The sequence below is a fragment of the Falco biarmicus genome, chromosome 1, assembly GCF_023638135.1.
Source record: "Falco biarmicus isolate bFalBia1 chromosome 1, bFalBia1.pri, whole genome shotgun sequence".
NCBI lineage: Eukaryota > Metazoa > Chordata > Aves > Falconiformes > Falconidae > Falco > Falco biarmicus.
Window position 1 is genome coordinate 75,599,860 of NC_079288.1, and position 16,197 is coordinate 75,616,056.

Consider the following 16,197-nt stretch of genomic DNA (forward strand, 5'->3'; position numbering starts at 1 on the left):
TTCTAAGCACCATACAAGATATTTTTTTTTTTTAAATAGATTACATGGGACACATCATATCTATGATAAATGAAGGCTGCATAACAGGTCATTCAGTGACCGCAGGGGATTACCTTCATGAGTCCTCTTCATCTCTCTTCATGTCTTTACTAGCATAAACTCTCACTTGTTGTGAGTCTCCATAAATTGAGTTATGAAGACTGAACTTTTCATCCTGGTTTAGAAAACTATTTCGGGGCCAGCTGCTGAAGCTATGCAGAAACAAACCAGTAATGATACATTATTATTGCCAGTCATTTTGATACTTTGTGTATCTGTTGAATATATTCATAAATGAGTTGGAAAGGGAAGTGAATGGTTAGGTGACAAAGCCCACTTATGATGCCAGAGTAGTCAAAACTAAATCTGATTGCAAAGAGCTGCAGTAAGTAATGATGGTCATGGTTCCAAGTTACAGCATAATAAGAAGATGGCAGCTGAAATTCAGTTCTGATAAATGTAAATAAGTTAGGAAGAAAATAATTTAAACTTTACCTTTATGGCAACAGATTAAATTATCTTCAGTTGTAAAGGAGAGATATTTTGAAAAGACTGTGGATAGCGCAATGCTTAGTGGACAGCTAAAAGGTGTTAATATGCTCAAAACTGCAAAGAAAGCTATAGAGAAATGAACTTCAGGGTGTCATTGTGTGTATACAGATTTACATACACTTGCATCCTCCGTTCCATGTGCTGTTCTGCTTCCTTGTCTCAAAAAAGTTACAGAGGACTTAGAATGGTTGCCAAAAAAAAGAAAAGAAAAATGGGATTGGCCACAGGTGAATCTTCGCGCTGAAGAATTTTAGACTTGAACTAGTTTAAACTCAGAGAGAGGCAACTGAAAAGACAGAAACTGGCTAAATAATAATATGTTATGAAACTTATTGAGAAGATGACTAAACAATGATTATTCATTCTTTCTGGTAACTCCAGGTCACAAAGTTATCAGGCTGCAGGTTTAAAAGAAAAAAAGCTATGCTTTTTAGTGCAATGCAACACGTTGCCAAGTCAATGCTTAGGATACCAAAAGATTCCAAAATGTATTAGAGAAATTAATGAAAAAAAATCAATTTAGGTCCATGAGACGTGAAACCTCTGATATACTCATTGATCTGGGGAGTCTGGAAATGTCAGTAGTGAGGAGGATATGCCACAGCAGACGTTTGTCTCCATTTGCCTTGTTCTTTGACAGTGTCCACTAATGACTGAAATGGGCCACTATGAGAGATGGGAATCGCTGTTAGATGGAATGTCTGGGCGTGTGCCTGTATACTTTCTCATTGCTTTTAAGGTCTCCATCTTCATATAGAATGCTCATAATAGCACAAGGGTTGCACAGTAAAATGTGTATATGTATATGTATATGTATATGTATATGTATATGTCCTTTTTGGAAACAGGGGAAATAAAGCAGACTTACAGCAGTAAGAAAGTTAGGTTAAGATTCACATTGCCCCTTGCTGTGTTTCAGGGGACGTCAGGTACCCATCCTCTGGGAAGAACTCAGGGCTGTGAAACTCAGCTGGAGATAGTTTGCCTGTGTCCTACCTGGGGCATAATACATACTCCTGTTGTAGGTGCACCTTAGTGACTAGCCTAGACAGCTCACTGTTCAATACAGTGGCTTCTGTGGATACCTGACTCAGGTAACCACCCTCCCCATGTGTTGTACAGGGAGGTTTGGCAATTATTTAAAGGCTGTGAATTAAACAGTGTGATCACAAATGAACTGCCAGCTACACCTCCTCTGGGGGTGTTCATCCTTCAGGGAATAAAAGAGCTGCATGGTTAACTAGACTTTTTGTGAATCTAAGTTTTGGACTTTGGCAGATAAATCTTGCGTGAGGAATAGGCAGAGAGAGATGAGCCAGCAGAGAGGTCAGTGCAGGCTGTGGTTGCTCCCTGGAAACTTACAGGCTGTGATTCCTGGAAGCCTGCTGCTCTGAGGGGAAGGGTAGGGCTGAACCAGCCTCTTCCCAGACACTCATTTCAATCTGAGAGTGTTTATTAAGTCCAAATAATCAGGCAGAGCCAGACTGGCTTTTGTGGTGGATTGACCCTGGTGCCCACCAAAGCCACTCCATCACTCTCCTCCTCAGCTGGGCAGGGGGGAGGAAATGTAACGAAAGGCCCGTGGGTCGAGATAAGGGCAGGGGGGTCACTCAGCCAGTACCGACAGGGGCAAAACCGACCCGACTTGGGGAAATTAGTTTAATTCATTACCTATCAAAATCAGAGTAGGATAATGAGAAATATAACCAAATCTTAATCCACCTTCCCCTCACCCCTCCGTCCTTCCCGGGCTCAGCCTCACTCCTGATGTCTCTCCCTGCTCCCCGCGGGCTCCATGGGCTGAGGGCACAGCCGGCCGCGCCGCGGCCTTCACCGCGGGCTGGGGGGGAACCTCTGCTCCGGCGCCTGGAGCCCCTCCGGCCCTGCCTGCACCCACCGGGTGTCTGCGGGGCTGCTGCTCGCACACCTGCTCACTCCTCTCTGGCTGCAGTTGCTGTTGTGTACCGTTTCTTTCCCCTCCTTAAATACTTTGTCCCCTTGGTGCTACCACCATCACTGATGGACTCGGCCTTGCCCAGCGGCGGGTCCATCCTGGAGCCGGCTGGCGTTGGCTCCATCGGGCATGGGGGGAGCTTCTGGCAGCTCCTCACAGCAGACACCCCTGTAGACTCCCACTACAAAAGCTTTGCCACGCAAACCCAATACAGCTTTCCACATACCCCAGTTCTTAAATTATTGACTGTATGGCTCCCATGGGAGCTGCGGTTTCAATTAGGGATGCGACATTAAGGAAATTGGTGCTGTCATGCAAGGAGGTTGTCACACGTAATATTTCGTCACTCACCTCTGAACCACAATCATCTTCTCAGCACCAGGGGAGAGGTGTGAAAAGCAAAGAGAAGAAATGAGATGGGATTGAATGGTCACATCCTGGTGATGGCTGACAGCCCTTTCGTCCTGTCCTGCTTTGCTGCGGTATCTGTTCCACCAGTTTACTGCCACAAAGCTGCAGACCTGTGCATCACCATCACTACAAAGGCAGCAGGCATTTCACAGGCATCACAATATCATTTGTCTTTAAATTCTGTTTGTCAGCAAAATTATGCTTGTTACTGTGATCTGCTGTCTATTATAAGCCTCTTCACTCTAACTCGTCTCTAAGATCTTCCTGCTGAGGTCCAGGGTCTCAGTGAGGGTGGCAGTGGCTGAGAATATGTTTCCAGTAAAGTATATCTAACCTTAGATGCAGATGACGAAGTGTCCTTCTCCCAGTATATTTAATTTGTATTTGACCCAAAGAATCACTTTATCTTGAAACTTTCACCAGAAGAATAAAGGAAGAGGGTACTTCAAAGCAACTCCTGTGAACTCTTCTGCTGTCAACTGAACAAAAGGGTGAGACTGCATCCTTCAGTATACACACCAAAGGCAGGCTAGGAAATGAATGTCTTTCCTGAGAATAAGTTTTGGCCTACACTGCTGAGAAATATCTTTATTCCTGGGCAAGTCCCTGTAGTTTTTAAACTGGATTCTGGCTAACTAGAAAGAAAATTTTCTCTCTGTGGTCCCACAAAGTCTAATAAAATGATTATTTGGGAATTTCATAGCTGCTTTCCTGTTCCTTGCACATGTGGATCTGCAGACTTACCTAAACTAGAAAAACTAGTTCACATTTTAAAATGTGGCTGGACAGATATTGTTTATGATGATCCTTATCTTGGATGGACAATAACCCATTTCTAAGAAACACCTATTTTACTAGTCTGAACATGACTTTAATGTTAGTGTTGATCAGAAGTTTTAGTCTTATTTTCTTAAATGGCTGCACATGATCTGATGTTTTCATTTATATACCTCATGTCTTCACTCTTATTTTGCTTTATCAGTTCCCAGGGTAAACCTGAGACCTCAAGACATTGCAGGCCAACAGACTACAGCATCCAGTATAATCTGTCACCAGACTTCCACATACTAGTATTTCATATGTCACTCACGCTGTATGTGCACCTGAACCCATTACGCTTGATTATAAATTGCTGGTTGATAGAAAATTATATTCACAGGCATTTACTGAACATAATTACTCAGCAGGAACTATCAACCTGAATCTATTAGCTGTGGTGTAAGCACATTTCCCTAAGGATTTTTGGAAATGGTGGGAGTAAATGTTATGAATGTCAGTGGTACAAGAAGACGTCTGTGCTACACAGGGATACTTCCTCCATCATTTTACCTTCAGCTGTAGTAAAGCATAACTTTTAGTGTGCACCTCATTCATTTAAATTTAAATGGAGTTAAACAGAGTTATTTGAATGATTACATGGTAATCTACTGAGCTATCAAAACACATACCTCACAGTGTATTAGGAAAACAGACTTCAGATTACAACTGTTTCTGTCAAAGCAGTCAGTACCGAGAGTACATGTTTGGGGCCAAAAACAGACTGAGTTAAATATTGGTTAGACACAGGACAGCTCCTACCCCAAAGGGAGCACACAAGATTTTCAAAGGTATCTGAAACAATTGGGAATTAGATGACAAAGTATTTTTCAAGATATAGCCCAAGTCATGCAGAAAAGCCATTGCTGGCAGACCCAGAGCCTGGATATGCTACAGGCACATCCGCATGGACGAACAGGTAATTGCACCCCTGTACTCTTCAGTGACTTCATTACCCTGCTCTTGGCAGTGTTTATTGCTGTGTGCTATGTTCCAGGCTGATAGTACTCTTCAATTTCTGCACACCTGAACAGTGTGGGTGTAAATTAGCTCTAATCCAGAAGCAAATTGGCTCTGCTAAGCGTGCTGTGTGGTGAGTTTATACAGCCGCTAGACAGGAAGGGCCTTGAATCCATGGTTCAAAGAGGAAAGGTATCTATTTTTCTGGAGATGCAACAAGACTATATTCCTTTAAACAAATAATTGAAAAATAATTTATTTAGTTTGAGCTCCTTTAGTAGTCCTTGAGGAGAGACTTGTACCTCCCAAGGTTGATCTGCAACACATATACTAGATAACTTAGACTGGAACTAATTAATCTATGTCAGTGCCTCTATTTGTCCTGTGGGGAGAGCCTGAATTAATCTTTCTGTTGTCTACAGTTAGCTGGCATAAAATTCATTCCACATTTGTGGGCTTGGTTCATTTCTGCAAAACTAAACGCCTAGTTGCCAGTCCAACAGGCACAGGTTGTCTGTGGTCTGCTGTGGCATCTGCCTGCTCTCTCAGTGTCAGGTAATCAAGGGCATCTTGTATGGCACCAAACACAAACTGCGGAGCAACTGCATTTGAGCCATATGCACCTAGCCATGGGGGCAGGAGGCCAAGAACAAGCAAGTTATAAATATGAACATTATCAAGGAAGAGCAAAAGACTCATGACGTCCACTCTTGCTAGTGATTTGGTGAGGTTGCTACCTAGACCCAGGTCTCACAAAATACGTACCTGCTATTACACAAACACACAGTAGCATTGTGTTTCATTTAAAGCTTCTGTGCACATGTTGATTCTCCACACAAATTCTAGAGCAAGGGGAAATCAGCTTACAGACTCTAATTTTCACTTTGGAGTTGTGTGACAGTGCTGATGTTGCTGAGTGATGAGTGTTGTCTCTGCTCCAGTTGGTCCTTAAGTCTGCTGAGATCTGAACCAAGCTTCCTCTGGTGCAGAGCAAGATTGTTCTTTCTGTGTTTACTTGAAACTGTTTAGCAAATTCGGACACTTTTCAGTGTTTTCTGTTTTCCTGAAAGGACTACTGAGATCACTCTGTGCACAAGCTAAAGAACTAACTCTGCCATGGTTACTGCTCCTCTGTTAGGTGTAAAGAAGTTTTTTTCAATAAAAAAAGAGCATTAACTATATACAACTGTCCTTTAAGATAGTTTTAATTAGCTATATAATTAGTTAGTTTAATTAAATAGTCCTCCACAGTTGGGATTCTTTTGAATCCTTCCTCATTTTTCAGGTGTTTAACTCTCCTTCCATTTCTGCTTTTTTACTTCTCCTGCATTTTCCACCTTCATTGTTGTTTTCTGCTTATTTTTTAGAAGTGGAATATAGACAGTCTTCATACTGCTTAGTTGTTAGTATGATCCCTGCCATAATTTTTCCCAGGCTAAAATCACTTTCTGAAGTCATTCCCTTCATGTTTCAGAGGTTAGCATAGACCAAAGGCTGCCTAGTAGGCAGCTGGAATACAACTCTGGTTTGAAAGTCAGAGAGCTTAGCCATAAGGATGCAAGCCAGTCTGTGTCACTTAGTTTCCAGTCATCGATCCCTGTGCCATTTCACCTTGTGGTGCGAATGTAGCTGATGCCTAAAATACAGAAATGACATTCCCATGTAGCTCTCTGTTTGCTGTCTGACAGACCTCCTGGGTACAGCTGGGGAATGGGAAGTGGATGAATACTTTGGCAGGTGTTTGGGTTACCAGGTAACTTAATCTTATGCAAGATTATTATATCAATTAATTGTGATATATGTTGCTATGAAATCAGAGCGCTTCTTTTCAAATTGGGGAATTTTGCAGAATTTGGCCAGAAATTTACCTCCGTTCACATGTGCTAACCACATGCCAGTTCCTCTCCCTGCAACCTAGTTTCCTTGGGAAGCAAACACAAGCATCAAATGGCAATATGGGATCTGCAGCTCACACCAACAGAATGTGGGCAATCCAGGAGTATTGTATTAATTCTTTTTTTGTTAGCATGTTTCCTCAAGATTTACACTGAGCAAAGGTTAGTATTTTCTTCTTTATGGATGGAAGTGTAAAACATACAAATGTCCTGAACCTCTGATCTTATTTTTGTTAACTTTTTTAAAAAGAAATCAAATACAGGAATTTCCACTGATTTCTGATATATTTGGTGGGTATTTTGTTTTGAAAAGTAAAAATACTCTTCCAAAATATGTGTATTCAGTTAAAAAAAGCCTGACCAGGATGCTTTGCTCACTTTTTTCTTCTTTATTTTTTTAAAAAATGTAGTTGAATGAAAACCTGGCATATGAAAACTAGTAAGCAGAATAATGGAGATATAAGAGAAAAAGTAACACATACAATTGTAAAATGCTGCCAGCTTCTGCAACTTTTACAAAAACAGAACACAGCAAGAACCAATTTATAAGAGAAATCTTTAAAAATGCAGGCAGAAAATTAAGTGTCCACGTAGCAAACTCCATTCTTATTCTCCACAGTGGCAGACAGATGACAAGCCAAGCTGCTTATTGTCCCAGAAATCATGTTCAGTTAACATTTCTACAATCATTGCCTGCAATTGATGTTAAAATGATTGCAGAAAAATAGTGTGGAAAGTTTTTGAATTGGAGTATTAAATGCACATGCATATAACCCATTATTTTTTAAAAGATGTGTGCACACTGCAGGACCTACATATTACTGCCCCAAAAATGCCCTGATTTTGTAGGATGTGCACTTCTACTTATGTGCATGAGGTCCTGTAAAACTTAAATAAGGGATTTTACGAAAGATAAGGCTTTGCATGAGCTTGGGGCAGTGACTTTTTCTGTCTAAAGCACAAAAGATTCTGGATGCCATGAACACTTTTACTTAGTGTCAGACCAAGGAAACAGTCTTTTTGGGGCTGCTGGGTGAGCTGACCCAGAAGATGAGCTGGTATGACCAACATTGTTATACCACCTACTTACCAATGAACACTCATTATTTAGGTCAGAGAGGTAAACCAAAACATATGCCTTCTTGTGGTGGTTATACTTGATATGTAAAGTTCAAGATATGCAGCTTTCTGTTTATACTTTCTGTCACACTTCAGATTACCAATGCCAGGGGCAACACTGGGCTTTGAGGTGACAGTGTGAGTCCTTTTGAGCCTTCACAGTCCAAATCCTTCTGTTTTTTTCTCAGAACAAGTTTCTCTGCATGGAACTGCTCCAAAATGTGAGGAACATAGGGATGTACTATATATTTTTTCCACAAGGATGAAATATTGCCACAGTTAAACTCCAACGTCTCATTAACATCCCGACGTCCCTTTCTTTTTACACCTTTTGTCTGGAAATAAAGGAGATGGGTGGGGATATAGTTTGAGGAGCTCTAGAGTGCCACAAATTTACCAAATGCTAGGGCTGAGAGTTTCATTTTTGTTTTGTGTGTAACTGAGAAGGGAATCCAGTTCTGATGAGGGATACAACCAGCCACTAACCATCTCCTTTCTTTTAGAAAGCAAATTCTAGACCACTTGGTACAACAGTGCTTTGTTATCATCAAGACAGATTAGTTGCGTTCAGGGACAGGCAGTGATGCGGTGGGAAGATTTAAAGCAGTCATGTTAACCACTTCTGTCTGATTCATTCACCCAGGCATTTTTTGCTTGTGTTTGTGTACAAATTTTGATGTATCATTACAACGCTGAACAACAACAACAAAAACAAAACCAACAACAAAAAAAGAGTAGTAGGCAATAGCAGTGGGCACGGAACAGACCTTGCCTCCCCTTAGTGCCGAGATATCTCACTTCAGTCTTGGCTATCTACAACTAGCTTCTATCTTGGGTAGACATGCTGGGTATTCCCAGCTATGCAAGTATCCCTGTGAGATATTGCTACAGTAGGGGTCCTCTTTACATTATGGAGTCCAACTCTGCAGCATTACACCAGTCTGTAAAAATTATTTTCAATTTGGCTGGAATATTTGCAACTCCAGAATATCTAGCAATTTTAGTTATATGGCATATCTTCCAAATTTCTGTTTTCTATGACCAGGATATAATAAAACAATGCCTATGTCTGTCACTTTCTGGCTTCTTCTAATTCCTTTACAAAATGTAATTGCTAGATATTTTCTATTGAGAATGAAAATTATTTCGTGTTGCATTTTGAAAGAATACTATATTCGGAATAGTCTGTATTTATCAGCTGATATTCTAAAAAGCCAGGATTTAGACATAAAGGTCTTTACTGTTTTTTTCTGAAGTCCTCTTTGTAGTTTCTGTATCTGTGCTCCAGTAGACAAAACGCAGTGACATGCACAGAGACATGTAGCTGAAATAGTTCCTTTCTGAGCACAATCATTCCCACTGACAGATCAGTTATTTTTTTCTCATGATTCAGACATGTTCGGAATTAGCCTTCTAGCAAGGCCATCTGGTCATCAGCATTACTTCTCTCTAGCTGCTACATCATAGAACTGAGGTGGGTTTTTAACTATTTAGCAAGCTGTCTCCCAGGATTCATGAATCTGAAAAGCTAGCATAGATGTGCCTCATCTGTTCTGACCTCAGACCCCCTCCCCTGTGAAGAACAACTGGGATAAATGCTCCACAGATTTATCTACCCCTCAGGGCTTCTTTCAAGGAATGTAAAAGTTTCCAGTAATATAACTTTTTCTCATACAATAAAACTGCTGTTTCTAAACAGTTTGCCCACCTTTTCCCCAAACCAAAAGCAAAAGCTGTTTTCTCCAGCAAAGTGTTTGAAATATCAGTAGGTCAAGTTAAAATGCTAAATCTAGAAGTGGTAAAGCAAATCCACTGCCCACTCATACCAGTCTCTTTCTTCCACACCCAGGAGGCTGGGTTTGAAGCACGGGCAAAGTCACTTGCAAATTTGCAAAAAAAACAAAGAAAAAAATTTAAAAAAAATTCCTGTAGGACCTGGTACATGTGGAGTCTCCGAGGAGTGGTAGTTCTGCTGGCTTCAATTCTCTTTTGTCAGTAGAAATTCTGTCCTCACTGTTTGAAACAGCTTGCATTTCTGTGGCTTCAGTTTCACACTGACAGCCTGGCAAGACCCATTGATGAGTACATCAGCTGCACAAAGGTGTTATGTGCACCAAGGTATTGTCTGCCCAGAGCAAACAGGCAAGAGTGACAGACAGTGTGACAGCTTCCATACAGTTCTCAAACGTAGCAGATAGATTTTGTAAGCCTGATGCTACTGCTCTGTATTGCTGTAGGGTTTTTTTGACTAGCATTTATTCCCTGTCCCTTGAATGCCCTTCCACTGACCAATACCTGATTCAAGATCAAGCATTGGAAATCAGTACCGCAGGAATTCTACTATAATATCTGCATATCAAGATAATAAGAATCTTAAAAACCTTTACATAGCTCACACAGAGACTTTGTTTTTACCAGAAAAACTGTTGAAGCCCAAGACTGGACTGAAGGCTCAGTTACTTTTCCCGACCCATTCTTGTAGTGATTGATTGGTACAGCCTCTTTCTTCCTCACTGCTGGAGAGGAGATTGTTCAGTGCTGTGTCACACACTATCGGTATTGCATGGGGCAGTGGTGAAGGGAAGGAAAACTCAGCTTATCTCTTTGTTGGTTCAGCAGAACCACCCGATTCCCAGCTTAACTGCCTCAGAGACTACTTATGTATTTGTACAGAATTGTTATGGAATAAATGTAATAGACAACGTTCATACCAATTTTTATCCTCTTTTTCCCTGCAGGATATTTTTGTTTTCTGTTGTTTTTTTTCCCCATGTAACTATCTACTAGAACTTCTTTTTCAGTTTTTTCATCTGCAGCTAGCCATTTTACCATTTATTCTCAGTCAATAGCATTCAGCACAGGAACAGCTAACCTGGTTCAGATCCACAACTAAGTCCTCATCAAGTGATTCATTCTCCCTGGGCCTTTACCAGGTAGCTGCATCAGCTTAAAGGCAAGATAAGTCAATCACTGGAAAACAGTTTTCTTCGAGTAATTTATTGCACTAATGCCACATTTAAACTGCATAAAAATGGCCCAGACTGCATCTATTTTGCCATGATTACGGGAACTGTGTTGAGGTGCCCGTGTTTTTAAAAAGCTGAGAACATCTGATGGAAAAGTGCTCCCGCTCTGGTACCAAGGAATCAAGTGCAGGAACAAGAGACAAATTTCCCTTCCGCAACTGTCCAACATTTTAGCTGAAGAGACTGCTTGTGCACACACAGCTGCTGTGGTGAGATTTGTTTAGGTCCTGACCTGAGCCTAACTGCAGTTTGGAGCTAGATTGAAATACAGACCAATTGCTTTATTTTACTTTTGCTGAAATTTCAGTAGTTTGGGAGGAGGCCTTAGTCTCTTAGCAAATCTGTAATTTTGACGGTTATGTTGAATCTGCAACTTTTCATCCTTCTTCATTCCACTTCTCCTACTAAGCAGCCTGAAGACAAGCTTTCAGTATTCTTCTTCATCTAGTGAACAAAGCTGAGCTGCAAGTTCTTCCCTGGTAGTCCCCAAGTTTACTACTGGGTTTCATTAGATGTTTGTGATCTTCAGTCTGGCCTACCATAGCTGTAGCAGTCTTTTTTGCTTCAGTATTATATTTTCCATGCTAGCTTTTAGCCAGTCTGTTCTCTTTACTCTTTTATTTTTATATATTCAATAATGCGTATATGCATAATTACATATGCAGTATAATTACATTTTGCTTGATTATATATGCCACCTTTTCTTAATCATCACAGACACCAGACTGTAATTCCCCATTTCATTCAGGCCTGTGAAAGACAGAGCAGTACTTAAAGGCACAAAGCTCTCAGCTTCCATCATTCTCGGCAGCAGCTGCCTCAACATCTGATGTGCAAGTACAAGGGAAATCCCATGTTGCTCAGCATGTTCCTGCTCACTGTATCCTTTGCCTAGTCAAGAGCTGCAAGTACAAGCCTATAACATTGCTTTGACACCAGTTTATCCGGAAAAATCTCCTGTGGGTATGGGTCTGACAAGAACCCAAGGTTTCATCAGTCCAGTCATGGATTCAATGTTCTTTTTGTTTCTATTTCTTATCCACAACTTATCCAGCTCAGATTTATGATCAGAGCTCCAAATCATGTGAGATTTCTGGACAAATACAAATCCCACTCAGCTTCACCCCCTTACATTCTCTCTACTTGTCAAGAGAGAAGTTGAGGGACAGAAAAAGGCTTTAGTTTGCCCAGAGGGTGACAGAGGTAGAAACAGGAGCAGCATCTCTTGATTCTTAGTCCAATTCCCCAGCTCCCAGGGCATACTGTTAAATAGGTGTTAGCATGCCCATAATAACGCCTTATAGTGAAGTCTTTATGTAATTTTAATCACTGAATAAAGTGATTGATAAATTATTAAATAGTTAACAATTAATTTTTTACTACATCATCAGGTTAATAACCTATTGATTACTTCGATAGTTTATAATTCTAGATACAGAAACAGAAAATGTCTGAAAAGGCAACACAATGAAGCACTCCTAAAACAACATATTTCCTTAGCACTTCCAAACCCCCAAAATCTAATTATGGTTCAATAATAGACCTGGAAAGCAGGAACAGGATAAAAGAAAATAATGGAAATAGATCAACCACAGAAACCACCTTTGTAGAGAGTGGGAAGTTTGAGGCTAGTCACTGGTATCTTTTGAACTCAGCATGGGCTTTATTTCTCTCCTTTCTCCATTGTCCTCCTTACACACTGCCTTTGTGCCAGTTTGAGTGGTTTAAAAAAAATAATAACGGTGTTTTCCTGCTTTATGCTGTTATTGAGAGACTTCTTATTTCCCCATTACTTTTAGCAGTACAGTAAATGTCTTTTTTTCCAGCATTTTATGAACCACATAAACATTAAACAAATTCAGGGAGAAAGCACCTTGCATGTCTTAGAACACAGTGATTCCTCAGATCTCCGTAAAGCCAAAATTTGTCTCACTCCACTATTTAGAAGTTTGCACCCCACAGTTTGCCATGAGTTTCCAAGCACTGTAGCCTTTTTTCTTGATGGCTACGATTACCTTAGTCTTGTAAGGTCCAGTAGCTCAGACGCTAAAGTGTTTCAAGTCTTTGCCTCATTCAATTACTCTCCTGGTAGTCCCCATGGATGTTTTCTGAAGCCCTTATTAAAATATATATTAAAAAAATATCATCATTTTTGCTTTCATTCCTTGGTGCCAAAGACAGTTTCAACAGGAAGTTACATACTACATTCAGATGTGCAGGAATTATATATCTCAGTTTTCTTAGAGCCCTTAGATGAAAATCCACTGTCTTAACGCTTTGTCAACATTCATTTGAACAACTGGTTCTAAAGCTGTTTCACTGATAGTTTGACTGGATATGATGGACAAATTTCTCATAAAGAAAGGAATGCCTCTAAGCTCATTTGTCCTGAACGGTGATGAAGACATCTAGGGACTCATATTTCTTGTGCTATCCTCTAATATCTCAGTCATCCATTGGCTTGTAGACTCACTGGTAACAGTTGTATTTCTGGTGCACTTGAGAAAATCACCATTAGGGTAGATGTTTTTAGCAGTTTCTTCTTTTTTTTTTTTTAGTCGCCTTATAGCTTTTTATTTAATCTATGTTTGTACTTTTTTAAACCTAACCTATTTGGACAGTATTTGCATTATTTTTACTTTAAATAGCTTCCTTTATTCCTCCATTTAGCTATGACAGTGTTCTCATGTCCTTTCACATTCTCTTCTGAGTCTTCAGTATGGTGTCCCTATAATCTTTATGTCACCTGGAAGTATTTTACCCTTGAAACTTACCCTTTACATTTCAGTTTTGCGTGCTTTTACATTATTGAGCATTTTCTACATATTCAGTGTTATAAAGTGGTTTTGGAGTATACCATATATACCACTTATAATCACTGTAGCAAAGACCTTCTTCAGTAGTGTCTCTAGTCCCAACTCTGGGTGCCTTTTTTGGGAATACATCAACAGCTGTTTCTTGTTTTGAGAAAACAATCAGGGAAAATTTCCTCCAAAACAGCAGCTGTTTATGTTAAAAAAAAATATGTTCTCTACCTCATAGCTTCCCCATGAATCTTTACACCTTTCTTGAAAGTATTTATATGGTGTCCGTGTTTGGAAGAGAACACTGAATATCACATGAATTACAGTAAAATCACAGAAGTTGATACCACTGCTGAACAGAAATGCCAAGAAGCTTGATGATAAAATGATCGGTGGGAACTGAAGGTGCTGCTGGGGCTGTTGCTGTTCTCTAGAAAATGATAGTAAAGGAAGATAACTTTGCAGTCTTTAAACAACGTAGGATTTTATTGTTGTTGTTCCTTGAAACCACCTAGAAGGCTTTGACAACATATGAAGTAATAAAATGAGGAATACCGAATCTACTTTCACTCATGGTTTCTTCCTCTTTACTGATGGAAGTTACTGATAATTTTGTAGGACAGCAAAGGGGAGCAGCTGCTTACTGCCATGGTGTGCCCAGTCAACAACTGTCATCAGCCTTGAGCTACCTGGAGGTTTTGTCAAGTTATAGTCTGAGCAAAGGTGCCAGAGAAAGCACTCTCCTCTGCTGGTTATTTATGATAGACTTTAATGGGAGCAGGATTTGACCAAGACCCAACTGCACGTATTTAGGAGGAAGTAATCATCAACACTTAAAATAAACAGCAACTATAAAGCTCAAGGAGTTAATAGGGAGCAAATGGTGCAGGAATCTGTTTTATACAGAGGTGTATGTGGCTATCTCTGGGACCAGCAACAGTTGTCATTCTGATACAGTTATCTGCACGATAGCTATATCAATGTTTTTAAACTTTGGCAGATTAAGAAGACAGCAGGATCAAAGTGGACAGACTTCCAGCATGGACAGCAGAACATCCCTTCAGAGCCATGAGAAACTCCAAGATGGGCGTAACAACAACTTACTGGGACACGGCTGCACAAGAGGCTGCAGCAGCTAGTGAGCTACAGCCCTGCACACACCTCCACCCTGGCAAGGCGAGGAAAGGTCCTCTCTGCGCATGCCTTCATCTTCACCCCTCGGATCCTGGGACATCTGACTCCTCCAAAAGCAGGATTCCTAGACAATGACAAGCCCATGGAGCCCACTGGCTGAGACTTTCCACATATGATCCTGCTCTTTTGACTCTGCCACTGGAAAAATAACCATCAGCAACAAAATACCGTTTTATAAGTAAGTGTGACTTTCCTTTTCAAAATCCTGGAAGAAAACTTGAAACAATTCATTAGGCAGTTTCTCAAAGATTGCCACATTTCTGGCTACTTGCAAGAGACAAAGTTATATTGGGGCCAGCTTTATCCTGAAGACTTTATGTTACCCTCTCTGTCTCTGTTGATTAAAATGGTCCAGTTTGAAATTTTGTGAAACTGCTGGACAAAGCTGTTTCTGAGCACCTGGTATTGAGTTTATAACGGATGTATATGATGTAAATACATGAATGTAGTGTTAAATAGGCCAAATACTGAATAATATAATTTATATACCTGAAGACCATTGGAAAAGTTGGAGCTTGAATGTACTCACATTGTTCTTTAACTTCATGCATTCTGCTTTGTAGTAAAAGATGTGACCCTGGCCAAGTCCAGGTTTTGCTAGTGGCTTTAGTGGATGCAGGATAAGGCACGTTAGTAGTGTATGATAACCATGACAAAGACAGACCTTTTCATTTGTAACAATAGGCTGACTGAGCCAGAGTTGAAAAGCAGCTTAGTAAGGAGAGCTAGAAACATTAAGAATTTGCTCAGATCCATAGTTAGGTGCTATAAAATGTGAGGAAGTTACATGTGTGTCTGTTTTCATGGATCTATTCTGGATGAGAACCATCTTGAATAGAAACATAATTTATCCAAAGTATTGTTGACATGAAACCTTTTTTTTTTTTTCCAAACAACATCCACAATTCCAAACATTTATGGTATTTTACAACTTGTACATCCACATTTTGATAATAAATGCATGCTTGTTCTGTCTTATTGTGCATAAATTTTATTTGTTCTGTCTTATTGTGTATAAATTTTAAGGGTTAGCATCCATAAGCAAATTTCAGTTCAAATTTTTAAAACAGATAAGTTAGGCTTTTGGAAGTGAAAAATATTTTTTTTGTAATAATGTATTTTTACGGCACTGTTTCTGTTCTGTCTTTTACAAAACAAAGTTCTTTGTAATTGAACCAATTTAAAATTTTAGCTTCATGTTATATGCAATTTTTGCCACAATTTTTTTCACAAAATACAGATTTTTATCACTCCATGAAATGACATGGTGTTCCTATGAGCAACAGAACAGTTTACAGATGTGCTAAGGTAAAGATTTTACATCTGTCATGAGCATGGTGTTGGTCTACTTGCTTAATTTGGGCATAGACTGAAATAATCATAGGATCAAGCGAAGGACCAGAGTATATCTGGTCATGACAGGACAG

The 16,197-nt window shown here is 40.0% G+C and overlaps 1 protein-coding gene across 1 annotated transcript in view; it reads left to right on the top strand.

Annotated features, from left to right (window-relative positions):
* STK32B (serine/threonine kinase 32B) overlaps positions 1-15,790 on the top strand; it is a 179,067-nt gene extending 163,277 nt beyond the window's left edge. The window contains exon 12 of the mRNA XM_056326850.1: positions 14,577-15,790. Within this exon, the coding sequence (XP_056182825.1) occupies positions 14,577-14,715 (139 nt within the window). The 3' untranslated portion in view covers positions 14,716-15,790. The remainder of the gene's footprint in view (positions 1-14,576) is intronic.
* Positions 15,791-16,197: the final 407 nt, after the last annotated feature.